Genomic DNA, 27,418 nt, shown 5'->3' with positions numbered 1-27,418 from the left:
CACGATGCTGCGGGCAGCCCGAGGGGCACTACCTGGGAGGGTTGCAGCTTTCCCTCGGATCCATCAGGCAGGACACGGGCGGTGCCCGTGGGTGCGGAGGAGGGGACACACGGGACATTGTTTTTCACCTCGCGGAAGAAGCGGGACGCGAACCCTGGGCCCCTGAGTTCCGTCCCGCTCCCTGAGGCGGCCGCGCGCCGCGGGGTCTGCTGGGAGTTGTAGTTTGTCCCGCCTACCATCACCTCCCTCCCGCGCCTCGGGGACTACATTTCCCGTCATGCCCGCGGAGGGGCGGGGCGGGGCGGTGGCTTGGGGCCGGCCCGAGGAGGAGGAGGAGGAGGTGGCGGCGGGGGCGGCGGGGGCGGTCGCTCTCCGTTAATCGCCGCTGGCAGCGCCGGGCGGGGATAAAAACCGGCTCCGCAAGAGCCCCCAGCCCCCCCCGTCCTCCTCTCCTTCCTTCCCGGGCGATGCGCGGTGCGGCGGCGGGCGTGGCGAAGTGAGGAACCGGCGCCTTCTCCGTCTTCATCCTCTTCCTCCCCCTCCTCCCCGCGACCATGGGCGACTGCGGAGCCGCCGGGGACGTGAACTCCAACGTGCTGGTGGCCCGCAGCACCGGGGACGCGCAGCTGGACAAGGCGGTGTGGCAGTGGCTGAGCTGGGACAAGGTGGGCGAGCGGCCGCGACTCCCCCCGGCACAGCCCGTGCCCCTCACGGTGCCACAGCCGCGTCTCCTCCGCCCGGCGCCGGTGCTGCCCCGACCCTCCCGGCCCTGGAACGCGGCCCTGGCTCCTCCCGAGGGATCCCTCAGCGGTGCGGGGATGGGAAGGGATGGATGTGCCATGCTGGCACCTGGTGGTGCTCACCTGTGCAGGGATGGGGATGGATGTGCCATGCTGACACTGCCCAGCGTTCACCTGTGTGGGGATGGGGATAGATGTGCCATCGTGGCACTGCCCAGTGCTCACCTGTGTGGGGATGGATGTGCCATTGTGGCACTGCCCAGCACTCACCTGTGCAGGGATGGGGATGGATGTGCCATCGTGGCACTGCCCAGTGCTCACCTGTGCAGGGATGGGGATGGATGTGCCATCGTGGCACTGCCCAGTGTTCACCTGTGCAGGGATGGGGATGGATGTGCCATTGTGGCACTGCCCAGTGCTCACCTGTGCAGGGATGGGGATGGATGTGCCATTGTGGCACTGCCCAGCACTCACCTGTGCAGGGATGGGGATAGATGTGCCATCCTGGCACTGCCCAGTGCTCACCTGTGCAGGGATGGGGATGGATGTGCCATCGTGGCACCTGGAGCACTGTGCCTGACCCACCTTAGTGCCCAGCTGGGGTGGCCAGCTGGCAGGGGGGATGGATGGATCAGTAGCTCATTAAAATGTGGTGTGAGTCTGTTTTCTTCAAAAAAAAAGAATTTAGCCCCTCCCTGGGAAAGAAACGGACAGGTTCCAGCATTCCCCTTTTCTTTTTTGCATCAACACGGTGTCAAGAGCACTGCAGGCTTGATTAATTTGCATGAGGCCACTCAAACCTGTGATTACAGTGTGGTGTTGGAGGGTTTTTTGCCTGTCCTGATGTTGAAAGGGTTACTTTGGATTTTTGAGGGGGTTTTTTTTGCAGCTGGTTTTTCCAACCATCATGGCCTATGCTTTAAAAAAAATACCTTGATGATGGGGGAGGGTGAACTACCAGTACACCAGAGGTTTAGGCTTCTGAATGCTTTTTTCCTTTATTCTTTAGGTTTCTCTCTCCTGAACTTCTTTTGCCTTTATTTTTATTAACTAGGACAGCCAGTGTGTTACTGTTTCCTCTTTAATTTCATCCTGCCAGGATCAAAGGAGGAGAGCTACAGGCAAAGGCCACCTGATGGCTCTGAGATGAGCTTTCTCCTACTTGGAAATCTGGTGTCTCCTCCTAGCTTTGCAGAAATTAACAGGTGCCATCTGCACCTTCTGCACTCAGAGCTGCTGCTGTGAAAATATCCGGGAATAGTGGCCTGGGGGAGGGAAGGAGTGGAGGAAGGAAATAGCATTCCTGATAACACATTTGATAACTCAGGTTGAACTCCAGGACGTTTCTTGTTGTTGTTTTTACAACATCTTGTTAGTGTATTGAAAGGCTTTTGTTGTTTTTAACAGGTTGTTTTGTCTTTCCTAAAAATGTGTAAACTCAAAGAGAACTTATATTGGGGGAAAAGTATTCAGTTTAAAACTGGCAACAGTGAAATGTCCCCATTTTCAGAGCTCCTTCTGGGGCTGCAATTAACCAGTAAAATGCAAGTTGCAGGGTCAGCATGAGTGTACCTGTTTGCCCTTGCTTCCCTAGGTGACAAACATGACCTTTCCCACAAAGCTGCTTGAACTTGGAGAATTCAGAACTACTTGGAGAGGCTTCCAAGAGGGCTCCTGGGAAATTTGACAACTCAAAATCGCCCGGAGGAGGAGGAGGACTGGGGGCTGCTTGCTGGGGCCAGGGGTCATTCAGGAGAGGTGTTGACAAACCAGGTGAAGGTGTTGTGGGAGGGGAGGGCAAGGAGAAACCAGGAAATACGGCATGAGCAGGGATTGTGGGTCCAATGCCCTCATGTTTCACTACAAGTCGAGGACGTGGGTCCTTTGCTGCTTATCAGACTTGACTCCCCCTCCCACCCCCAGCTTCCTGAGCTGCAGGGATTTTTGTTGCCTCTGATCAAGGAAAAATCTATGCACTCCATTCCCAGCTGTGGGAGGCTTTTGTCCTCCAACTTAATTGAAAATTGCTTGCTGTAATTAATTACCAGATCTGTGCTCTCTGTCCTTTGGGGTTTGGGTGTTTGTGCTCCCCTCGCCTAAAACCCTGGGTGAGTGGAGGAAGCCTGGCTGTGGCATGAATATCCTGCTTTCCTCCCCTTCTCACCAGCATCCTGCATCCTCATTAAAGCTCCTGGCATTCCCCCCTTTCCCATCCTCTCTCCTTAGTTACTGCTTTGAGCTGGGCTTGGAGGCAGAAGGCAGAGCCTTTTGTTCAATTGTGAACAATTCATCATTGTTCTCCACTTTCTCCCGTTAATTCCCTTTCATCCACTTCCTGATTTTCCTGTTGTGCTTCCACGTCTGCCTGAAGTCTCCTGAAGGAGTCTGGCTCATGTGGCAAGCACAGACACTGCTCTGGGCTGGGGGTACCTGGGAGAGGCTTTGGCTCTTAGAGGCATTGCTGGAACTTCACATGGGGAGGGGAAAAGCTGGAATTAATTATCCAGGAGCTGTTTGTGCAGGCCCCATTCACTGCATTCTCCCTGGATTTTACTAATTCATGGACTCGGTGTCATTGTCTCAGCTGTAGCGTGGAGAGTCCCTCCTTGCTGGTTTGGTGCTTTTGGAGTGTCCCTCAGTGTTCTCCTGGTTTTTGTGGCTTTTGAGATGCTTTTCAAGAGGAAATGGACTCGATAGATTGAGACCAGTAACTTTCTCCATCCAATATTTTTGCTTATTTTAAGTGATTTTTTAAGAATAACATTGGGAAAATGAAGGCCACAGAAAAAATAATGGAAACTCAAACCAGCTTGAGACTTTCCCCCTTCTTTCAGCTGCACGTGCATAGGGTGTGCAAAACCAAAAAAAAATTGCTGTGAGTAGTAAATTGCCAGTTATTTTGACAGGGTATTATCTTTGAAACCTAACTCTGGTGGTAAGTACATGTGATTAGCATGACTGGGTGCAAGAGATCCATAAGAAATACTCAGTTAATGCCCTTGTCTTTAATTCTCCACTTGTTCCAAATGTTGAACCCTGATGAGCCACAAAAAAGTGCAATTCTGCCTCAGCAGGCAACTGTGCAGTACATGCAAAGCTGGAAATTCGGTGGAGAATATATATATTTTGTTTAATAGTACTTTGAACCTTTCTGAAGCGTGTTGCAGAGTCTCCTGCAGGTTGTGACCTCAGAGTTCTGATTCTGGCAGTGACTTCTTATAAATACTTGTTTTATATATACATGTATGTTAGTTTAATAATTCCAGAGGAAAAATAATTGCAGAACTTCTTTTTTTCTGGTGTTTATGTGAGCGCAGAACGGCGTTTGGGCTGTCACCCACGCAGCAGCCTGTCTGTCTCTGTCCCAAATGTTTCTGATTTCCATTTCTTTGTGCCAGGGAATGCCAAGTACTGAAGGGAAGGTTCTGACAGTAATGCCAAAGTTTCTGTGAGAGAACCTTGTGCCAAGCCCTGCTCTCTGGGACCGAGAGCCCTGTTGGGATGTGCTGGGGACATCCTGCTCAGAATGGCATGGGAAGGCATTGCCTGCCTCCGGCCCCTCTCCACTTGCCACCTATCCATGGCAAGCCTCAAAGGTACTGGAAAGTTAGGGGTACCACACAGAATGACATCTCAAAATGGCAGGGTAGGTGCCTGAGGATGCTGCCATGCTGTTGGTGGGTGCTGCAGGAGTGGGAATTGGGTGAGGGCAGGGCTGCCACTCGGGGACAATCCAGGCCAGGAGTCCTGGGGGACCTGCAGGGAGGATTCCCTGTGACAGTGCCAGCTTGCCCATGCCTAGCCCAAACACCAGCCAGAGCCCTGTCCTCCCATCCCTCTTCTGCCCAGCAGGGTGTGTTCAGGTAGCAGGAGCCTCTCCCAGGGCTGTCACCTTATCTGCCACCTCCTAGTGCAGCTGGCAGTGGGCAGGAGCCTTTTCCAGAGGGAGCCGGGGACGAGGCAGCTGTTGCCTCTTGATTGTGGCTTTGGCCTGGCCTTCCTGGGCTGTGCTGGGGGGCTGAACATTTACAGATGTGTGCATGGAAAACATGGGGCTGTGTTAGGTAGGTGTCACTATGTGTATTTGATCTCTAGAAGTTGTTTATATATATTATTATATTATTAGTATTATATTTTTTTATGTTTTTTTTTGTATTTTTCTTTTGTATTTTTTGTCTTTTTTGTTTTGGTTTTTTTGTTATTTTTTTGGTAGGTTCTTATTATTTTTGGGGTTTTTTGGAGTTTTTTGGTATTTTTGGGGTATTATTTTGAGGTTTTTTGGCATTATTTTTGGTTTTTTTTTGGTATTATTTTTGGGGGTTTTTTTTGTATTATTTTTGGGATTTTTTGGTATTATTTTTTGGGATTTTTTGGTATTATTTTAGGGGGTTTTTTGGTATTATTTTTTTGGTGATAAATTAGTATTTTATTAGTGATATATTTTTATATTGACATATATTATTTTATTTATTAGGTCTCTAATTTATTTAGACAAAACAAATATACACATTTATGTTCGGTATCATAGATTTATTGGATACATATATGTGTGTGTCTGTTAGAGAGGTGTCATTTATTTATTTACACATATATTATGAAGTTGACTTATTCCTAGTGTTTTAGGAGGGCGAACAAATAAACAGATGGCTGGAGTTTTCTATAGAAATTTTGGTGTTGATGGTATGGTTTGAGGGTGTGACTTTTTATTTTGTTTTTGCAAAGTGAAAAAATAAAAAAGTGAGGGAATTGAGTTGCTTTGTAAGAGCCATTGGGATGCAGGGGTGTCTTAAAGCATTGCTTTTTTGAGGGCTGACTATTTTTGTATCAAACAACCCAGTTCTGCTGAAGACAGGAAGCTTTAGGGTTTTTTTAAGGATGTTAATCATCAAACACTTGTCTAAAATCTCTAAGGAACTTTTCTTTTTTGCACTGGGGAAGATGAACACTCACAAAAGCCCCCGTGAGACCTTCAGATGTGTGACTTGATTTCAAAACTGCCAAGCAAACCAGCAAAACCCCCTGGCTTTTTTCCAGGTTTTGCAGTGGGGTCAAGGATCAGCAGTGGGAGCTGCTTGGAATTGCCAGCTCAGGGTGGCAGATGGTGCTCAGAGCCAGGCTGGGATAAGGGGAGCAAGAATGATGGTGCCAGGGTGGGAAAAGGGGAGCAGGAAGGATGGTGCCAGGCTGGGAAAAGGGGAGCAGGAAGGATGGTGCCAGGCTGGGAAAAGGGGAGCAGGAAGGATGGTGCCAGGCTGGGAAAAGGGGAGCAGGAAGGATGGAGGGAGGATGGGATCGGGGGAGCAGGAAGGATGGTGCCAGGGTGGGATAAGGGAGGCTGGGGGTCAGGTTTATCTATTCAATAGCATTAGAACCCAGAGTTTGAGACAGATCATCAGCACATCTGAATTTATACCCACTCCTGTAGTTTTCCCTCTTTCTGTTGACCCAGGAGTTTCAGGTCATCTGTGGAAAGCTTGATGATTTTCACTTGTAACTTTTTTCTCCTTTATTTTCTGCAGCTTCAGCTTAACTGAGTGTGACCTGAGCAAATTAAAGTTACTTGGGTGCTGTTTTGGCCAACTCATTTTTATTCCTTAGGAAATTAAGTAGCATCAGTCAAAAATGCTTGTTAATCTATTTTTTAAAGAAGTGTTTGTGCTATTGCCTGAGTATTGCCTCAGTTTTGCAAAGCTCTATAAACTATAGAATGTGTAATTTATATTTTTTTTTTTGCAGGGAAGCAATGCAGTGTGTCCTAAAAAGATGTGGAGGATGTTGTGTAATTTAATAACTGTATTTTCAAGCAAAGCCACGCACTATGATAGTGTGAAATGAGCTTTTCAATACTCTCGCCTTAGACTCTTTTCACAGCAGTCATTTGTTTTCTGGTTGGATGCCTATGAACAGCTGAAAGAGAAGCTTTCACTTTTGCAGTTTAATATCTATTGTGCCCCATTGTTTTGGTTTCTTTTTAGGCCTGTGTTTAGCTGCGTGGTGTGCAATGTCTTGCTTTGGTTGCCAGGCCATCCAGGAGCCTGGACAATAATGGCTTGCCTTTTATTTTAGAGCACACAGAAATAAAAAGTTATTTGAAATTCACATGTCTGGTGTTCAGGGTCTGTTATCAAGCTGCAGGAGTAATTTCAGATTTTCCAATGTGTTTCATTGATTATTTTTTTTTTCCCAGTGAATATGCATGGCTGGTATCTCTGTGCTTTTCCCAGAATTTTGCCAGTCCTCCTGAAGAGCCTCCCCCTGTCTGTGTGGAGCGTGTTTCCCAGTGCTGCTGGAGCTGGCTGACCTCTGTTTTAAATGTCAGGGGTGCTTCACCCCTGCTCTGCAGATTCCATCTGCCTTTTTTAACCCTTCCTTGTGACCCTGCTTGAAGCAGCACCACTTTAGAGAAGCACTTGTGCCACCAGAGCTGTGTTTTACACCTCTGCAGTCGCTGGTTTTTCCAGCTGTGTAACCACTGACTCTTACTCCTCCTCTGCTGTGTGGGAAGTGCCTTGTCCAAACTGGGTGTCAGCAGTTTCCTGGTGACCAAATAAATTCGGTATTAGTTGGATAACTAGGAGGAGCAAGCAGCAGAGATGTGCAAGGTCCGGTTTGTGCGCTTGCAGGTTCTCAGCTGTGACGGTGGTGTGGGTTTAGGAAAATCCTGTCTGGACAGGGGGTCAGTTTGGGTAAGAATCCAGCCTCAAAACACCCTGTCCACTGCTGGAGGGGGCTTAGGAACCTGCTCCAGTGCAAGGGGGTGGAATGGAGCGATCTCCAAGGTGCCTTCCAACCCAGGCCCTCCTGTGATTGCCACGGTTTTACTGGGCCTGTTTCCTGTGGGTGGGGAGGAAGGAAATGCTGCTTTGAAGTTTGGATTTTTGCCCATCTTTCAAAGATGGGGAATTGAATTGTGTGATCTGCCTTGCAAAAACCCCTTCCAAAGCCTATGCTTGAGGGGGAGGAAGGTGTCTGAATGACCAGACAATCACATCACCATATCAGTGGCAGCAAAAGCTCTTGAACCTTTTGTTGATAAGGATAACATGGGAGGAATGGGAGAGAAATGAGTTAGGGTGCAGGCTGGTGCACACGCGTTTTGTAGGATAGGAGGAGTTTGCTCTAGGAATTACTTACAACTGCTGAGCATGTACAGTTCAGCTCCTGATTCCAAGCACTGAACAAAGGCCTTGATCTTCCTTTGCAGAACCAGAAGACGAAGGAGCAGATTGAGAACCTGCTGCAGAATGGGAAGCACAAGGAGCTGCGGGACCGCTTGTGCTGCCGGCTGACCTTCGGCACGGCCGGCCTGCGCTCGGCCATGGGAGCAGGCTTCTGCTACATCAACGACCTCACAGTCATCCAGTCCACTCAGGTGAGCTGGGCACGGCTCTGGGACAGGCTCTGCCCATGGGGAGAGGGTGGCATCAGCTGGAATCCCTCTGAAATCCCAGAGCCTGGCTGCAGCAGCCGCTCAGCAGCGGGGTGGAAGGCTCAGAGGGAATGAAGTGGCTCAGAGAGCTTTGGAATTTGGCCAGTGGTTGGTCTGTTACACAGCCCTGGAGTTGGAAGTCATGAGCTGCCATAAGAACTTGCAGTATTTGTCAAAAACAAAACAACAAAAATAACCCAAACCAAAAAAGCGAAGCCCCAGCCAAACAAGCCTTTTCTTTTGTTTTTACCAACATATATGGACTGTATACATATGCATATACTCAAACAGTTTATTTGTGCCCACCTCTAGCCTTCACTATTGAAAATAGAATGAGCTGATACATTTGGAACCCTTAGACAATCAATAAAATGTTTGTTATGACAAAACTACTGAATCTTACCTATTCTGACAGATACTTTTTGTAGAAATGGAGCTTCAGCCATATGATCAAAGGTGTTTTATTGAGTGGTTTAGCAAGGGCTGGTAAAACCTCTCATTTAATACTGTGCACTTAAACTTTTTAGCTAGTTTCTCTTTGCAGGCTGACCTCCCTCAGGACATGTGACTGAAATAATGCTTTCTGTTGGCCTAGGATGGAGGGATGTGCTTAAAACTTGGAACAGCTGGGACTCGCCTAATCTGTGTGACGTTCTGTTGTCTGAGTTGTACAACTGGAGCCCACACTCTTGTGGAGAGGCTGTTTACAGAGGTTTTGTGTTGAAGTGTTGGTTTGAAACCCAGCCTTCTCTCTGGGAGTTTTGCTCTGCAGTAGCTTCTAACAAAAAGCTTCCTTTAGGTGTCTCACCCGTAAACTGGACACATCCTAGAATGATCCTTCCTTTACTCCTGCCCTTCCTGATCCAGCCTCCTCTGCCAGAAATGCTGAAGTGGCATGAACAGGTCCAGGTGGACTCTGTGGATGCAGTGGGAGCAGAGTGAGAAAAGGGGGTTTAAAAATCAGTGTTTTGTTGCCAGTGGTGGAAAAGCCTTCAAAGCCAAGCTGCTTTGAAGGTGAGCTCTCTTCTTGGCAGCAGAGGAGGTTTCTGGGAGTCATTTCCCTGCTGCTTTGGAAGTGCTGGCCACTGCCTGCTCCCTCTGTGGGTCAGGCTGGCGGAGCGTGAGCGAGTGTGGGTCTGCTGGCTCAGCCACGTTCCTGGCAGAAAGTGGAATGCTTTTTGCTGGGCAGGGAATGTGCTGGCAAGCTCAGTTTGATGGGCATTGCTGGTTTTTGAGAGTTGCAAACCGGGGGTGTGTGCATCTGCTCCCTCTGCACGGCTGCTATTTTTAGTTGTTTATTAAAGCTGTGGATCAAGTCGGGAAAAGCAGCCTCTGGGAGGTCGATTGGAACTTGTTTCTGAAGGAACCTGCAGCAGGTTTAATCTTTGTTTGAGCACTCTTGTTTCAGAAGCTGAGGGCAGGAATGGTTCTGCTGAGCCTGGTCTGAGCATGGGCAGCCCTTGCTCTCTGGGACAGGAATAAATGCAGACCTGAGTGTAACCAACACTTCCTTCAGTTCAAATAAGCTGCAGTGAGGCTCCACATGTGTTCTGTGTCCTTCATTTGCTCTGGCTTTTTTTCATTTGATTTGGTTATATTGCTATTATGTTAGATCCAGAAAGGCACAGAATATTTAGCAGTTGCTGTGGACTCTGCTGAAAATTGCAGGTACATAACTCCATTTAAAGCCCTGATTCCTTGGCTTTTGTCCTACTTTGATGCATGCCCGGGTGCTTTTATTAGTGGGAAAGCAACCTGTCACTGATCTTCACAGTGACAAAACTAAGCCACCTTTGCATCAAGGAGTTTCCTGCTGCTAAAAAGCAAAGGTAAAGGTAAAAGATGAAAAATTTAAATGCTGGACTTCATAAAGCTGGTCCTACCTCTCTGGATTTCATCAACCAAAAATCTTTCAGTCTTATTCTTGATACCATCACTGTTCCCTCACTTCTCTTTTGAACTTGAGCCTAGGGGACTGGACATGCTGTAGATGTAGACTTGTTCTGTTCCATGGATTTTGCATCAGGAAATCACCTGAACCACACAGTGGGAGAGGAAATTGTGATACTTGAGTCATCTGAAGAGAATTTTGGCTTAGGTCTGAGGGGATTATACAGCTGTGTGCTGACACCTGCTAATGAGCCATTAATTATCACCATGAAATGCACCTGGGCTTCATTTATAAGAGTGGCAGAAATTGGCTAGCAGTAGCAATTAGGGACACTATCAAAACCTGAGTCTTGTTAAAGGGAAGTAGAAATTCTTTAAATTGAAAAACGTTTTCAAGAGAGGACTTAACCTCAGAGGTGCTGGAATTCCCAACTGTCCTTGTGGCACCTGGAAGAAGATTGGTGGGAGCTCAGGTAGAAGGTTTAGATGGTACAGAGGCTCTGCATTCACTTCCTCACTGCCATTTATTGATTTATTTCCTGCAGCTTTCATAAAGATGTTTGGATAGCAAGCAAGTCCTGTAGGACTGAGCTAACTTCAGTTGTGGAGTCTGTGGCTGAGCTTAAGGGATTAATTTTAAGCAAACTGCTCCATAGCAGAAAGGAAAGACATTCCTGTTTTTCTTCATACAAAATCTTAGCCTAAATATGGGATCTGTTGTAAGGAATCTGCTGTTCATGTCTTTAGGTGTTATTCAGGTTGTTCAAGTTGACTTGAAGAGTTTTTCCTGTTCCTCTCTCTTTGTAGCTGAGAATGAAAGTTCTTGGCAGGCTGTCAGGGCAGGGTGAACATTTTGTGTGTTTTGGGCTCAGCGTGAAGGTGACTTCAGCATGTGATCCTGCCATGGCACAGCCTCCAGGCCTGCCACCATTCAAAGAGTTATATTTATTTTAACAATAAATACATCCCTCTCTGTGCAAATCCCTCAGTGTCTGCAGCTGAGAGGGCTCTCCAGAGAGGTGCCAGCATCCACCACGTCATGCTTTGGAGTGCATCCTTCGAGTGCCTGCTTGGACTTGATCTCCAGCCTGAACAATCTGTGATTCTAAAGGGCCAAAGCCATGTAAGAAAATGGGTCTTGAATTCCAGGGTTGGAGTCAGTCTGGCTTTCCAGATAAAAACATCCTGAAGGATTGCACTAAATCCAGGTTTGGGGGGAAATCTGTTTAATTCTGGTACAGAACACCCCCACTCCCATCAAGAGGCAGTTTGTGCCTCGGTGAGAGGCAGCATTTGTAGGATCAGTGCGGCTCCGAGTGCTCTGTGCTCTAGAAACTTCCATTAATAATAGTGCTTCCATCTTTTTATCTGAAACTGCTGATCAATCGTGGGCTGTTTCCGTGGTGGGTCTTCAGAGAGCTTCTGCCTGGGAAATGAACAGATGTGAAGGCTGCAGGGGAGGTGAAACTGGAGTAAAAGCTAGTCTTCTCACCCAAACCATTCCCTGATTTTAAGGCAAATTTAGGACTAACACTTTGGAAACAATGTTGAAAATGTCTGACTTGTACTGTGGACAGAGAGATCAAGACTAGGTTGACACATTTTATATTGCCTGAAGGGATAGACTTCCAAAATAGGGATTTTTCTCAATTCAGTCTTGAGAAGATGATTTGAATAAATGAAACACAGTATGGATTGAAAATGGGTGTTTACTTCTTGAGGGTTTTTTGTTGTCCTGTTTGCTTTTATCTCCCACAACAATTGTTCTCATTACTTTCAGTGAACACTGGGGGAAAATGCTTGCTGCTTTTGAGAATACTGTTGATGTGTTTGAGCTGTATTTTGCCTACTGACATTACCCATCCTTTGTGAAAGATCACCTTTAATGTTTGTGTGTGCTGCTGTCCAGCTAATTCTTCTTTTCTCTTTTTTTTTTTCTTTTTCTCCAGGGGATCTACAAGTATCTTGAGAGGAACTTTTCAGACTTTAAACAGAGAGGCTTTGTTGTTGGATATGACACACGAGGTCAGGTCACCAGCAACTGCAGCAGTAAGAAGTATGAGTATTGATTACATTTGCAAGACTAGAAATGAAATTGTGGCTTTAAATGTGTTCTGTCCTGTCAGCACTTTTTTCTTTTTGTTTGTGATGACCTGGGCACGCTCTTTCCTCTCCCTTAGTCCATTGAAATAGTAATGAGGAGAGGCTGGGACTAAATCCTTTGTGGTACCAGTTTGCTGCTTGCTCCACCAGAGAATTTACAGATTAAATTCACAAGTACATTAGGCTTAATATGCCTGGAGATAAATTTGAATATGAAGGTAAACTCAAGAGTATTAACATCCAGCTGGAACCCCCTAAATATTAAGGCACTTTCAACACTGTCATTCTCTGGTATTTCACACCTGATTTAAGCTTGCTTGGGGGAGAACAATTCCACCTGCAGCCTGCTGTAATCCGGTCTATTTCCACTTTGAGGGGATTTTACTTGGAATGCTTAAAATGTAGCTCTTTGCAAGGAAGGGGGAGAAAACTGGTTCCTGAATTCTCTAAGGAATCTTAATCCCTTGTCACTGGGAGGCAAACACATGTAGTAATGGCATGCTGTGCAAAAAAACCAACCTAGTAGCTAATTAGTATTTTTGTAATGAGAAGTTAGTTATTGTAGTTATAGTTGTAACTAACAGTTCCATGGTTTTTTTAACTTTCATAGTATTTAATGTTCCAAGGATGAAATCCTAGGTATAACAGAGGACAGAATGCAGTGGCTGTCTCTCCTTATCCCTGAATGCCTTGGGATAGGTGTGACCCATTATCCCAACTCCTCATGTTTACAAACCCAGCTCGTGTGGGTTAGGCACAGTGTAAAAATGGGGAAGTGTCAGAGTGATGTCCCTTTTTAGCCACACAAAGCCTGGAATTCAGACTTGATGGTAATGCAGCTGCTTCACACCTCCAGGCAGCTCCTTGGTTCCTGACTCCATGTTTCTCCTGTGCCCCAGGGATAATGCACCCTTGCAGCAAAAACCTTGTTCCCCCAAAGGAGTGTTTCCAGTGGGAGCAGAGTGCTTTTCCAGCACTGTGTGGGCAGCAGGGCTCAGGGGGATTGCAGGTCATCCAGCTGTGTCCTGTAATTTAGTGTAAACCAAGCAGAATTTTAGTAGCTTCAACTCCAAGCTGAGCTCTCAAACTCTTCCAGGTGGTTTCAGGTGACATTTGACAGGTGCTGTGGTGAAATTCTGAGTCAGTGAAACTTGGGTTGCTGGTGGTGGAGAGAAGGAAGTCAGTATTGGTGCTTGTCTGTGAGAACAAGGGAGCAAGGTGAGCGTACACCATTTAATATCTCATCTGCTTTGGCTCTGAGACTTCCCTTTTTCTCCTGAGCTGTGGGTACCTGAGTGCAAAAGGAATTTGATATCAGTTACCTGGAAGAGAATGAGCTTCCCTGGTGCTGGAAAGGGAGAGTTTATTATAAAGTGAGATTTAGTACTATGGGTGCTGTTTCTAAACATTCTGGAATGAGGGGTGCTGCTTTGCAGAAATGTATTTTAGGACTAGATCTGCTTCCTAAACACTGTCTGAGCAGGGCTGGCAAATGAGGTTTGTGTGGGATACCGAGCCCTTTTCCAAGCCTGCTGTTGCAGACATCTGGTACTTCAAACTTTCTGGGAAGTTGGTTCTGTCCTTGAGCAAAGGATGAGTGTTCTGCTAGTGGGTTCTGTATCTTTGTGTGGGATATCTGCTTTGTTTGGGTGAGGGGCTGAAGTGCCCCTGTCCAGGCAGCAGCTCCAAGTGCTGGCTCAGGTTCTGCAGCCTGAAAACTCTTACCCTGACTGCAATTTGTAGGGTACCACTCTAAGTGTAAGCTAAAAAGCAGTAGAGTGCTTTAAGAAACAAGTGCCTGGAGGTGACAGGAATTCCACCTGGCTGTTGGGCTGCCCTGGGGAGTTGCAGTGACTGAATCTTTTCTTTTTCTTGTTGGTAGGCTTGCAAAGCTCACTGCAGCAGTCCTGCTGGCAAAAGATGTACTTGTGTACTTCTTCTCCACCTATGTCCCTACCCCCTTTGTGGTGAGTCACCTTCTCATCCATATTGTTACACCACACAGTGAAGGGAGTATTTGAACAAGAGAACTAGCAATTTTCTTAAATTCTGTTATTTAACAGAAAAACAGAGACTGCTTGGTACACTTGGCTCTGCAAGGAGGCTGCTGTAACAAGGATGTCGCCCAATTCCTCGGTGCCTCGGCTTTCAGTATCTCAAAAATGGACTCTTCTAGTCTGAGCAGCTTTGCCTTGCATGGGTTCAAATCCTTGCTGGTGTTCCATAAACTCTTCTGGTGTGCTGTGTATTCTGTGGACCTTGGTTTGAGGGGAGGACTGGAATGCCTGGAGTACCTGTAATTTGTTTTTCAGCAAGCCTTTCTGTGAATTCCTTCATCCTGTTTCAGCCTGTTTCCAAGTGCTCCTGTAATCTGAGTATAGACTTTAGCTGGCCAGTTAACAGCTGCATTTTGTAATTGGTAAAAAGAGTGATTTTTATGGAGGAGAATTAGAACCAACTTTGTACCGCTGGCTGCAGGAGACAGTGCGGAGTGCCCACATGTGCAGCTTTCAGATAAACCGGTGCAGGGTTAGAAGCTGCCTCTGTGGGATCCTATTGCAGAGCTGTCCTAGCAGTGTGATGTGTGGCAGAGCCTGGTGTGAGCGCTGTCTCTGGTTCCTTTGCAGCCCTACGCCGTGCAGCAGCTCGGGGCTGTGGCTGGGGTGATGATCACAGCGTCCCACAACCGCAAGGAGGACAATGGCTACAAGGTGAGGCCTCGGTCCCGGCGTCTCACAGCTGCTTTGCAGCATCCCCTGTCTGCACTGGGCCTGTCGTGGCACCACGGAGCGGTTTGGGTTGGAAAAGGCCTTAAAACTCATCCAGTCCGACTTCCTGCCAGTCAGGGACACCTTCCACTATCCCAGGTTGCTCCAAGCCCTGTCCAGCCTGGCCTCAGAACCCTCTAGGATGGGGGGAACCTGTGCCAGGGCCTCCCCAGGCTCAGGGTGAAAAAGCTCTTTTTGCCTGTGTCTATTAGGAGGATAAGCCATGTAAAATAATTCATCCTGCTATAACCTGGCACGCTTGTCTGTGGTGAGAGCACGAGACCACACAGTTTATGTATCTAGAGCATAAATCTGTAGTGATGTTCCTTAGAGTCAAATCAGCAGCTGAAGAAGTGCTCCAGCAATTTGTGTGTTCACTGCTGAAGTTTAAAACTAAGCTAGAGGTGAATTCATGCACACAGTAGGGGACTGTGCTGAAGATGGGAATGATTTAAGAGTGGATTAATAAAACATTAATTAATAGTAGCATTGTGTTGTTCCCTGGTTATCTGGGCACTGAAGAGGGGTGGGTGGCTTCACTTTAAAACCATTCACAATAGCAAGTGCAATGTTTTAGCTGAGCATTTCCTTCCTCAGCTTTATAAGAACCTGAACTAAACTCTCAAGTTTAGCTGAGCATTCTAGAAGCCCTGTGGCAGCTCAGTGAGTGATGGCAGTGTGAGGAAAGGCAGTCTTGCCATGCCCAGAGAGAACTCTTGGGGGTGATTGAACTGTTCTTGTCTTCCCTGGAGCAAGTTGTTAAGTTCTTCACCAGCCTTTGTTTCTGCCTAATTGGAGCAATGTGGAAGGAAAGAAGCCACATGAATTTCCCAGGTGCTTCATTTGTCAAGAAGCAATTTCATGTCTGAGCTCTGATACATAGCAGTTCACTTTTGCCAGGATACTGGTTTGTTTCTTAGTCTTTCCCAAGAGCTGTTGCATCTTTCCCAATTTCCCGTGTGAATTTCAGCAGCTTTTGAAGGTTTTGGGCAATTTGAACCGAAGGTGACAAATGCAGAGGATGCTGAGGAGAAAACAGAGGCAGATTATCTGGGCAGAGTCTGTGCTGTGGGCTCAGCCATGCTATTGGCAACAGACTGTGGGAAAGCTGGCCTCTGAATCTTTAACAAAGACTTTTTTTATAGCTGAGGGTTAGATATGGTGTTTCCACTCTAGAGAGCATTTCCAGCTGAGAGATTACAGTTGCTCAGCTGTGGAAAAACACGGACCTTGGCACTCTGCTTATCTGTTTTGCTTGGGGTTCAAAAACAAGTTGTACTCCCTTTTTTTGAAAGGAATGCCAGCCTTGGAGAAGGTGGTGTTTTTCTTACAATTTGCACAGCACTCCCAGATATGAGTACCCCGTTTCGGTTTTTCACATCCTGATATTTCAGCCGTAATAGTTAAATACCAGCTTTTGAGAAAATGGGTTGTGTTGCTGTGTCAGCTCCATGTATCACAATCCTGAGCTCAGAGGTTTGTGTTGAATTATTCCAAATGTCTTGAGAATCAAGCCAGTCAGATGCTGACTTCTCTGTATGACTTGGGCAGAAAGTAGGTGGCATCCCATAGCTAAAAGAATTCATCAGGTTAATAATCCTTGTGAATAAACTGTGTCTTGTTATCCTTCAACTATGACCAGGTTTATTGGGAAAATGGAGCACAGATCACCTCTCCTCATGATAAGGAAATTATAAAATGTATAGAAGAGTGTGTTGAACCATGGAATGGCTCCTGGAATGAAAATCTGGTAGATACCAGTCCCCTCAGACAAGATCCTCTGAAGAAAATTTGTGACAGCTACATGGAGGATCTGACAAAGATCTGCTATCATAGGTATTGTATAAAGCAAAAAATTGTATAATAGCATAGATATTGTACCTAAGTTACGTTTCTAACTAAGCTGTGGGTTGCATGTGCAAAAGCTGACTGCAGACAGTCTTGACTGTGCTCTCTGAGGTATCATTAAATTCATGGGTCAGCATCCTTAGGATTAATCCATTTGGTTGAGAATAAACCAGCTGCCTTTGGGAGTTAAGCTGCTGGGAAGCACCCAGTGGAAACCATTTAGTGCAAGTGAATACGCTCCGAGAGTTCTGAATAAAAATGCAGAAATTCAGAGTGAAAGTGAGGTGCACATGCATAAAATAGATTTAGTCTAAAGGTTAGATGGGGCAGAAGATGAGAATAAAAGGAGGAGGATGTATGACATGAAGCAGATCTGGAATAACATTTTAAGGTGGTGGAAGAGCTTGAGTTTGATGTAGAAATCAACAGTTTATTCTTGGGAGACTTTGATCTGTTTCAGTGGAAGGTAAATACTTAATTTTCCAGGGGGAAGAAGCTTTAACCCAGCAATTTCTAGTGCAAAATAAGCACTTTCACTCGTTCCTTTGAAATTCGTGCAGAAATCAGCAGAATAGTACACCAGGGAATTGCAGCTTATTTTGCTTTCCCTCATGAAGATAGTCTTGTTAAACAGCTGAAATCTTACTGAAGTTCTGTTTCCTCCTCAGGGAGCTTAACGTGCAGAGCAGTTTGAAGTTTGTCCATACCTCTTTCCATGGAGTTGGACATGACTATGTGCAGTTGGCCTTCAAAGCCTTTGGATTTCAGCCCCCCATTCCAGTACCGGAACAAAAAGATCCAGATCCAGACTTCTCTACTGTCAAATGCCCAAATCCTGAAGAAGGAGAATCTGTGCTGGTATTTTGGCTTCTACTTCATCAGATTTCTGTGAGGAAAAGCAAACAGAGGAAGAGAACAGGGAGCTTTCAGCTGTATTAATACAGTGGGCAATGCACGGGGGGCTTTTCTTTTACTGGGGGTTAGGTACAAGTAGGAAGGCTGTGGGTTTATTTACTCTCATGTTTTGGGGTTTTTTGCCCCCTCCTTTTTCTCCCACCAGGAGCTGTCACTGAGGCTTGCAGAGAAAGAAGATGCAAAAGTAGTAGTGGCCACTGATCCAGATGCAGATCGACTGGCAGTGGCAGAACAGCAAGAAAAGTAAGTGTTGGGACCCTTTTTTGTGTCTTCCTGCAGAAAAGGTCAGAGAATGTCCCCAAATGCTTGTCAGGCACAGGCCTTCAATCCACTCTTTTCCTTAGGTAGATGGGTATTTTTCCTTCTAGTTTTGTCCTTTACTATAGCTCCAAATGCATTTAAAATCAGTTCACTCAGCAAAGGGTAGATTAAATACTTACTGGTGTAATAGTAAATGGCCAAGTACAGCTCAGCTGAAAACTGAGTGGTTACTAAAGACAGTCAAATCTTCTTGTTTCCTGTGTTTTCATTTATATCAGGCAAACCCTCTTTGGCAATTGTCATGGACTTTTTTTGGTGGAGTGGGTTTTTTTGTTTGGTTTTCTTAATATATTTTTAATTTTAATCCTTTCTTTTCCCCTGTTTGTTCATATTGAATATAAATTATTTTTCTCCCGCTAGCAGGCCCCGGTTGTAATGGCTGTGTAAGTAAAAGCTGTGCAGGCCCTGCCTGGCTGCCATGTGCAGATGGCATAGACTGCTCTGTATTGATCAGTTCTAGGCTGCTGGCAATCAGAGGCCTGGAGCTGCCAGCCAGGAGACCCTGGGGCTTCTTTCCTTGCTGGGCTTGTAAAATCTTGAGGTGTGAGAAGTGTGGAGTCCTGTCCGTACGGTGCCTTTGCCTAGAGCAGCTTTGTCAATGCTGTGTTCATATCCTGGTGCTCAGGGGCTGCAGAATTCCTGTCCCCAGTCCTCACTCTGCCTCTCTGGTACTCAGGGACTGCAGAGATCCTGTCCCCATCCCTCACTTTGCCCCTTTGATGTTCAGTGACTGCAGAATTCCTGTCCCCAGCCCTCACTCTGCCTCTCTGGCACTCAGTGACTGCAGAGATCCTGTCCCCATCCCTCACTTTGCCCCTTTGGTGTTCAGTGACTGCAGAACTCCTGTCCCCAGCCCTCACCTTGCCTCTCTGGTGTTCAGTGACTGTAGAACTCCTGTCCCCATCCCTCACTTTGCCCCTTGGGTGTTTGGTGACTGCAGAACTCCTGTTCCCAGCCCTCACTTTGCCTCTCTGGTGTTCAGTGATTGCAGAGATACTGTCCCCAGCCCTCTGGTGTTCAGTGACTGCAGAACTCCTGTCCCCATCCCTCACCTTGCCTCTCCCTGCAGTGGCTGCTGGAAGGTGTTCACGGGCAATGAGCTGGCAGCCTTGTTTGGCTGGTGGATGTTTTCCCGCTGGAAGGAGAACTGCTCCCCAGATGCTGATGTGAGGAATGTTTACATGCTGGCAACCACAGTCTCCTCCAAGATTTTGAGGGCAATTGCACTTAAAGAGGGATTTCACTTTGAGGTGAGTGCGGGTGATGTGCTGTGTCTCCATCTGAACCCCTGCCTGACCTCACGGAATGGAAAGCAGGCAGGGGCCTTCCAGGCTTCTGGCTGGGAGTTGTGAGGGATTCCAACTCGAAGAGAATGTTCTTTCACCCAGACAAGCCCAATTTCAATCTCCTCAGTGTTCTCAGACTGGGAGATCAGCCTGGGCAAAGCTCGGTAACAGGGACACAAATTAACAACTGATTCCAGATAACAGCAGTACCTTAGCTGTGGTTATCTCCCTAGAGAGAAATTCTTCTGTGTGAGAGAAGGGAGGTTTGTGCAGCCTTGCTGTGGTCACTGGAGTGTTGATGGGTTTGTAATGAGTGCTTGGAGGTTACACAAAGGCCCTTCAGGTGCCCCATGCCAGCACATTTTGAGTTTGGGTTTACTTCAGGCGGGGACAGGCAGAGGAGCTCTTGTGTTCAGATCTTTATTGCAGCTTTAAGAACTTTCTAAAAAATAAACTGGGGGTGCTCCCCCCAGACTGACAGTTTAGTTCCTGCATCCAAATTAAATCTGGTTTCTGTTGGATGCTAGCCAGAAGAGAGAGGCGAGTGCCCAAAATCATAGCACAGCATACAAATGTCCAAAGGGACGTCGTTTATCTGTCTCTTAATTAAATACATGTGCAATAGGAATAAATATTTTGCCAAACAATGAGGAATTTAAAATTGAAAGCAACTCTGAAAACCATTTTGAGTGACTGGCCAGATAAGCTCAATCAGGGAGAACATCAGTTCCTTGTAGTGGATTGGTTCTCTCTCTACTGTTTGTTTTGTTAATGGAAAAGGACATACTTGACTGAAAGAAAAAGAAGCTAGGAATTTGCAGAAGCTCTTGGCCTTCTCTAAAAGCTCCCCTTCCTTTTTACTTGTAACTTCCTTCTCTCAAAGAAAAGCTGTTTCTAAGCTTTTGACTCCTTTTGCATGATTTATGTAAAAAACCCCCAGAACAGTGCTCTCCCCTCCCAGCACCTGAAAGTGTTGCTTTTATATTTCTGTAGCTTTTCCTCCTGAATAACTGTGTCTCATCTGATGAGAGGCACAGATGATCTGATGTGATCTCAGAGCATCACAGTCCCTGACACACTTTTTCCTTGGTTTGATCCTCATGTCCTAGTTGAGTATCCACTAGGAAAATGTTTTCCAGTGGCTCTTTGCCTTGGATTCATCATCCAGACTAAAGATAGGACTTGTCTGATGCTTCTTTATTGTCCCTCTTCTGCTTATCAATTAATCAGATTTAAATTTAAGGAAATCACTTCAAAAAATCAGAAAAACATCCTTAAGCTTTAGTGTTTTGACTCTGCAGCAGTCTTTCCCATTGACCCTAAATTTAAAATACATTGTTATATTTTCTCTTTTGTTGGTCTGTGTGTGGGGGCTTTTTTGGGTTTTTCTTAGTTTGAATTGAAGGCAATGGTGGCTATACTTTTTTTCTGTGAATTTAAACTAAATTTGAAATATGTATTTTAAGCACTCCTTCTTTCCCCTCTGTTTTAGGAAACACTCCCTGGTTTTAAATGGATTGGAAGCAGAGTAAAAAATCTCCTGGATAATGGAAAAGAAGTTCTCTTTGCATTTGAGGAGTCTATTGGTATGAGTGCTGATATCCCTTTAAACTGTTGAGAACTGAGGGGGGAATGTGACTAGGAAGGACTGATCTCAGTTATGAAATCAAACACAGAGAAAGTACTTTATTTTTATCCTAGTAGTTAATAGCATTGATATTTTGCTCTCATCAAATTGACTTGGCAGCTCTCATAATAAATTGTATCTGACTTGCTGGTTCTGGTGTTGTGCTTATCTTTCCAGCCCTATAACCCCCAAGTTAATTAGATTTCTCCTGCATATGCAGCAATAAAGCAGCTTCCATGTACCAGCCAATTTTCCTTTGTAGGATCAAAGGTTAAAACTTTAGTCGAGTAAATCAGTGTAATAATCTGTCAGGTTATTTGTCCACAATCCCTTTTTTCTGCCTAGGCTTCATGTGTGGCACATCAGTGCTGGATAAGGATGGAGTGAGTGCAGCTGTGGTCACTGCTGAAATGGCAACTTACCTGCAGGGCCAGAGCCTGACCCTGGCACAGAAACTGCTTGACATTTATGAAATGTGAGTGGTGCTTTTCATTAGAATATTCTGTATCAGTGTTTCAGAGCTGGGAATAATCTAAGGAATATTTCTTTAAATACATATAAGTAAATGTGTCCCTCAGATGTTTTCTCATGGTAAATCATTGTGGGGTTTTTTGATGTAGGATGGCTTACAGCCCATCACTACTGCAGATAAATCACAAGGGGCTCCAGGAGGGCTAGAGAGGGGTTTGGGACAGGACACAAGGAATGGCTTCCCACTGCCAGAAGGTATCTGTAACAGCAGAGGTGGAAGGAATGGCGATGGATGCAATCCCAGGATTAACACAAGGATGGTGTTTGTCAGAATTAAGCCTCGTACTGAGATCTCTCAGATACCAAATGTGCCAAATCCCTCTGAATCTTACAACTGAGAACATTAATCTGCCTGTAGGTATGGATATCACATATCCAAGACTTCCTATTTCCTGTGCTATGATCCCCCCACAATCAAAAGGATATTTGAGAGACTCCGGAACTTCAATGGCCCTCAGTCTTACCCCAAGTGCTGTGGGGTTTACAACATCTTGCACGTCCGGGACGTCACCACTGGCTACGACAGCAGCCAGCCGAACAAGAAGTCGGTGAGTTAGAGTGTGTTTGCAGGGGAGGGCCTGCAGAAGCTGGAAGGGAAATGCAGGGGGGGAGAGGCATGTGTGGAGTGAGTGCCGTGGCTATTCTGACACAACAGCTGATGACCTCTATTGACTCACTGAGCCTGCAGCTCCTGAGCTTCTGGCTGCTGCTGCAGTGGCAGTAAGGGGCTGCTGGTGTTTCGTAGGTGCTGCCAGTGAGCAAGAGCAGCCAGATGATCACGTTCACCTTCCAGAACGGCTGCGTGGCCACGCTGCGCACGAGCGGCACCGAGCCCAAGATCAAGTACTACGCCGAGATGTGCGCGCTGCCTGGGCACAGGTCAGTGCCCGAGCTCCCGGCCTGCCCGCAGCGGGGACACGCCAGGCATGGAGCTCTCAGCATCTGCTACGGTGGCTTCCTTAACAAACACAGCTCCCACTTCCAGTTAAATAGTGATGGGGTGACAAAAGCATGGAGTTTAGGCTAGGAGAGCTCTCTGAGCTCACAGAGCCCAACCGGTGCCCAACCCTCGCCTTGTCAACCGGACCAGGGCGCTGAGTGCCACACCCAGGCCTTTCTTTCTCTTCTGAGGCTGTGCTGCTGCTGGTGAGTGTTTGCAGCCATGTGGGCTCCCATTGCCTGTGGGAATCTGCTGTGTTACTCTGAGCTGCTGGAGAGGAGCTAGATGTTGTTCACCTGGGTTGAGCCGCTGCTGGTTTAAAAGAGGGGGTGGAAATCCAGGGTGTGTTTACACCACAGAAACCTCTTCTGTTATGGAATCATGGAATGGTTTGTGTTGGAAGGGACCTTAAAGAGAGTCTCATTCCACCCCTCTGCCGTGGGCAGGGACACCTTTCACTCTCCCAGGTTGCTCCAACCTGGCCTTGGACATTCCCAGGGTTGGGGCAGCCATAGGTGCTCTGGGCAAACCTGTGCCAGGGCTTCACCACCTGATTATTGCAGTATTAATTGAAATTAATTTAATTGAAGAAAAAGGCCACTAGAGGGCTCTGGGCACCATCTTTAAAAGTTCCTTCCAACCCAAACCGTTCTGTGATTCCATGATAATCCCTGCTGAAAAGGAGCTTGTTAAAGCAGGCAGTTTGGAGTCTCTGCACCTGGTGGGGTAGGAAACACAGCAGAGCCAGTCCATCCCCATCAGGTGTTGCTGTTCATTTATTTATGTTTGGGCGTTTCCCAGACCTCTGACATGGCCCTGTTCTTTCCTGCAGTGACAGAAGTGTGCTGGAGGAAGAGCTCCAGAAGCTGATTGAGGCTTTGATTGAGAATTTCCTGGAGCCTGCCAAGAACGGGCTGACCTGGCGCTCTGCATAGAGCTCCCAGGAGAAACCCACGGAACAAAGGACCCCGGAGCAGAACCAGTCTCATCTTTGTGTGTGTGTGTGTGTTTTTAACAGCTGCATTCTTTTTCTGAAAAGGAGAAGCATTCTTTTGTCAGGCTTTTCACCAAATTGGGATAAGGACAGGAGGTCAGAGGAAAGGGTAGAATTTATTGTTGCAGTTTTCAGTCCTTTTGACCAAAAGTTTAATTAACCACACCAATGCAAATGAACTGCCCTAGTACCTTTGAGGCAGCTGAGCTTAGCTGCTAGCTTTTGTCTTAAACTGAGTTCAGGTACCTAGAACACCTCTTTTTTGTGCGTGAAAAGGTTTTCAAAGTTTTAAAGGAGTAATCACTCCAAACTGACAACAAAGGTTGCTTCTTCCCCTCAGCTCTGAGACCTTCCATACCGGTCTGCACTTCCAAAAGCATTGAATCAGAGCTCAGCATTTCTTGTTTAGGCAAATTGTTGACATTTCTCAGCTACTTAAGAATTCTTTTGTTGGTGAAGGTGTTCTTGGGCTTTGTAGCTTTCCTGTGTGTGTCTTAAAAGAATTGGCAGTGAAACAATAGTGGCAACAGCTGCAGCTCGGGATTGGAATTGCCTGGTGCCTTTCCAGGGCTTCCAAAGAGCATGAACTTGGTTATTCCGTAGTAAAATTGCCCCTTCTGACTACCATAGGCTCTGTAGCTACTTTTTGTCCCACATCTCTGAAGGGTCTTGGTTTTCTGTATTCATTACTTTGAATGAAATTGCTGGTCAGTGACTCTTTGGATTTTGCTGGCCTGGATTTATATTGTCTGTGTATTAAAAAAAAAAACCCAAGGAAGAAAGTGGAGATGAGAGATGGACACAATTACTAAAATTTAAAAATTTTTTTTGGTCATGTCCTGTTGGGTGTTTTCTGTTAGAATAGCATGTTGCAAATTCTTTTATTCTTTATCTTTAAGGGTAATTTTTTAACAACTTCTCTCATTTGTTTTCTCACTTTGTTCAAGTAGCAAGTAAGATTGCTAATCACATTTTCAAAAAAAACCCAAACAACCAAAACCACCCAAACCAATACTCAAGTTGTCCTTGTGGTTATATTTTGGGCAATAAAGGCCGTGTTTGGCTCAGGAGAGCTGGTTCTGGAAGCTCCCTGCTGTCTAAAGAGAAGTAGCAGCAACTCAGTGCTGGGTTTTATCTGTGTTGAAGATGATGGGAGAAGACCCCAAGGTGCTCTGGAGCTCAAGCTGTTGTCTTGCCACTATTGCTGCCTCTCCAAATTCATCCTCCCTCTGATGATGCCCTTGCAGCTGGATGCCATAGGATGGCACAGGGTAGGTTTGTGTGTGTTGCCTCTCCATGGCTTCAGAGAGCCCTGAGGTTTGGGGGTTTCCTGCTGCCAGCAGCTTTGCACTATATCCATGGAGAAGTATTTCAGTGTCTATGAATGTACATGTACTAGAGAAGGTCTGTGTTGCACAAATTCTGACCTGTCACTGCTATTTATTTATTTTTTTATTTTAAGAGAAAGTGTCTCCAAATTGTTCTGCCATTGAGTGAAATGTATCTAATGCCAAAAGCTTGGGTTTTTTTTACCTTGATTGTACATTTGACTGACATGGTGGGGAAAACAGGTAAACCCAGTTACACTCAGAGGATACTTTTGTTGTCTGTGCTGGGTAGGGCTGGGAAGGCATTTCTGACTGCTGCTCCAGCTCTGGATCCAAAAAGGGTGCAGATCTAGATCCCCACAGCACTGAACTTGAAGGAGCTCTTGCCATGCCTTCCATTGGCAGCAGATTAACTCTGAGGTGTTGAGGATTTTGTTCTCCAAGCAGCAAAGAGAACAAGTGACTTGGGGCATGATTTTGAACAAGTACTGTAAAAAGCATAGTGTGTGTGTGTGTGATGAGCCCAGCTGGGTGCTACTGTAGCAGTCACGTCTTGTGAGTGGTGGTTGTGCTCCTACAAAGAGCAGCAATCTGCAGCTTCCCAGAGATCTGCTTTGTGTCAGTAGGCAAGTGCTAGAAATGGAGAAAATGTTTTCAAACAAGCGCTGTTAGAAGCTGGTACCTGTTCATAGTCTATCTTTAATTAAAGAAGAAAACCCAGCTGTGGGGTGTTGTGTCTCTGGCATTTTCCCGTGGATAGGTTTGACAGTGAGCTGTAGCTGTAGAGATGCTTTTGGGAGGACAACAGCAGGCACAACGTGTTGAATGTACTTTCAGGGTATAATAACTATTTGCTATTTTGAAACTGCTGCTACTGTTGTTTTCCTACTGTATTGGAGCTGTTTGATATATTTATACTGTTCCATTTGTGGAACTCCTTTATCTCCTCCCTCTGATCTCGCATCCCTTACTTCCCCTTACTTCTGTTACTGTGAAGGACTGGAATTCTCGTTCCCTTGCCCCGTAACTTTGTTATGCATTGTGTTAGAGTTCACTTTGTGCACAACCTTCCTTGAGTTGTCAGCTGTTCTTTCCCACTTCTCAGATAAGAACAAAGGCTTTTCTAACTTGAGTAGAAAGCAGATCACAGATCAAAGGATGCTGTGGATGTTGTTTCCAAGGTGCTTCCAGGTAAAACACCTTTTCAAAGGCTGGACAGGGGCTAAAGCTGTGGTCATGCAGCCGGTATGTTGTGTTTAGTGTTGGATGAAATCCGGAGGGCTTGGGTTTGTCTCTTGGCTGTGACAGGTTTAATCTCTGTAGTGGTGTTTCTGTGGGCCTGGGACAGGAGCTTTCCATGTTCAGGGCTTTGCCAGGCAAGGCTGAATGTCTGTGAGGCAGAGCTTGTAGTTGGGTTTCTTACTGAGGTTGTGATAGAGCCTGCAGGGTGTGGATTAAATATTTGCAAGTGCTGTCCGTGTCTCTCTTCCAGGACCTCTGAGGGTGTATGAGGGAACTGTAGACTCTGGTGTGGCAGAGGAGGAGGAGGGAATGTGTGTAACAGGGAGAGCTGAGCTGCAGTTGTGGCCCAGAGGAGCAGCGTGGCCCCCACTTTGTGCTGGGCTGCTGAGCCAGCTCCGCTTCCCTTGCGTCTCCAGCAGGGTGTGAATCTGTGGAGCTGGGGTTGCCTTGGGCTGCAGGAGAACTGGGATCTCACCTGAGGAGCTCTGCTCATTTCCCTCATTTCAAATATCCAGCCCTTCCTTCTGAGGAGGGAGATGACACCTGTGTTGTCTGTGGGGTGAGGAGGGCAAACCCTCTGGGGTTTCAGCTGGCTGGGTGAGCTGCTGCCTGGGCTCCCTGACCTGCCTCCCCAAGCTCTGGTGCTTGGTTTAGCTGCATGTTGGCATCCCTGGTGCTGCTCCTCCCTGGTTCAGCTGTGCTCAGGTAGCATGGGGTGTGCCCTCCCTGCCAGGCTTCTGAGGTTATTCCAGCTCCCATTTCCCTGCAGGAAATGCGTTTGTGTGACACCACGGTGGAAGCCAGGAGAGGAACGATGGGTCCTGTCACTTGGGCAGGGTGGGATGTGTGTGCTGTTTTAGGAAGCACCTGGATGGTCTCTGGTTTTAAAGTTGATACTGTTAGCACTTTGTTTTGTCTTCCCTCCCCCTCTCTGTCCTCTCCCCTGCCAAGGGGGGCTCCTTGCATGGTGACACCTGGGGGGTGGTTACAGTCCAGCTCAATTCCCTCTGCTCAAGAATGGCTTTGTACAAGGTGATTGAAGTGTCTCAAGTCGCATGGTTCTCCTTGCCTGGAATCTTGGGGAGTTCTGGATCTGTGCTCCTGCTCACCTGATGCCTGTTCTGTAAAAGTAGGGCGTATTACAAATTCAGAGTGAGAATTTGCACTTTCCTGAAGAGTTTCTGTGTACTGCTATGTGGATTTAGCTGAATGAAGTGTTATAAGTAATAAAATATTCCCTTCATAGTCTCAATCCAGGTTTCTTTGTCTTCTTTAGCCAAACACCTCTGCCCCAGAGGCTGAGATGGGCTTGGAGGAGTATCAGTGTGCCGCTTGGATAAGGTCTGGGATCAAGAGACTGCCTAGAGCTGCTCCTTTTGATGGCACTGAGCTCTCCCCTGATCATTGTGGAGGCTGTCCCTGGGGCTGACGGGGGGCTGGGGTCTGGAGTGTCCCT

The 27,418-nt window shown here is 46.6% G+C and overlaps 1 protein-coding gene across 1 annotated transcript; it reads left to right on the top strand.

Annotated features, from left to right (window-relative positions):
• Nucleotides 1-352: 352 nt before the first annotated feature.
• PGM2L1 (phosphoglucomutase 2 like 1) lies at nucleotides 353-27,214 on the top strand. Its single transcript, XM_005524067.3, has 14 exons — nucleotides 353-665; nucleotides 7,945-8,112; nucleotides 12,009-12,115; nucleotides 14,045-14,129; nucleotides 14,790-14,873; nucleotides 16,573-16,766; nucleotides 17,447-17,636; nucleotides 17,839-17,936; nucleotides 19,084-19,264; nucleotides 20,793-20,886; nucleotides 21,273-21,402; nucleotides 21,817-22,006; nucleotides 22,204-22,337; nucleotides 23,231-27,214. Exons 1-14 carry the CDS (start codon nucleotides 555-557, stop codon nucleotides 23,331-23,333), a joined length of 1,869 nt encoding a protein of 622 aa, XP_005524124.2. The 5' UTR covers nucleotides 353-554; the 3' UTR covers nucleotides 23,334-27,214.
• Nucleotides 27,215-27,418: the final 204 nt, after the last annotated feature.

This window comes from Pseudopodoces humilis, chromosome 2 (genome assembly GCF_049639895.1).
Source record: "Pseudopodoces humilis isolate 2021_Gansu_Grassland_sample_001 chromosome 2, ASM4963989v1, whole genome shotgun sequence".
Lineage (NCBI taxonomy): Eukaryota > Metazoa > Chordata > Aves > Passeriformes > Paridae > Pseudopodoces > Pseudopodoces humilis.
Note: the sequence above shows the minus strand (reverse complement) of the source record. Positions and strands in the feature narration are given on the sequence as shown.